This window comes from Phaethon lepturus, unplaced genomic scaffold (assembly GCF_000687285.1).
Source record: "Phaethon lepturus isolate BGI_N335 unplaced genomic scaffold, ASM68728v1 scaffold43129, whole genome shotgun sequence".
Lineage (NCBI taxonomy): Eukaryota > Metazoa > Chordata > Aves > Phaethontiformes > Phaethontidae > Phaethon > Phaethon lepturus.
Genome location: NW_010563533.1, coordinates 506 through 712, shown reverse-complemented (window position 1 = coordinate 712; position 207 = coordinate 506). Strand labels below are relative to the sequence as shown.

Genomic DNA, 207 nt, shown 5'->3' with positions numbered 1-207 from the left:
GATGTAGACGGCCAAGCGGTCATTGAGCTCCTGCAGATCCTCCTTCTCCTGCAAGCGAGTGATGCGGGTGGGGGACAAGGGCGTCCCCGAAGCCCCACTGCGGGTGCTCCTCTTCTGCGAAGGCGTCGCCATGGGGCCCGGCGTCGAGGCGAAGGACACGGCACAGGACACGGCTCGGCACCCCACACCACCCACCCAGCTGCCTCA

The 207-nt window shown here is 67.1% G+C and overlaps 1 protein-coding gene across 1 annotated transcript in view; it reads right to left on the bottom strand.

Moving 5' to 3' along the window:
- LOC104626631 (lamin-A-like) overlaps positions 1-132 on the bottom strand; it is a gene marked incomplete at its 3' end in the record, with an annotated part of 340 nt that extends 208 nt beyond the window's left edge. The window contains exon 1 of the mRNA XM_010294594.1: positions 1-132. Coding sequence (XP_010292896.1) covers positions 1-132 — 132 coding nt within the window.
- Positions 133-207: the final 75 nt, after the last annotated feature.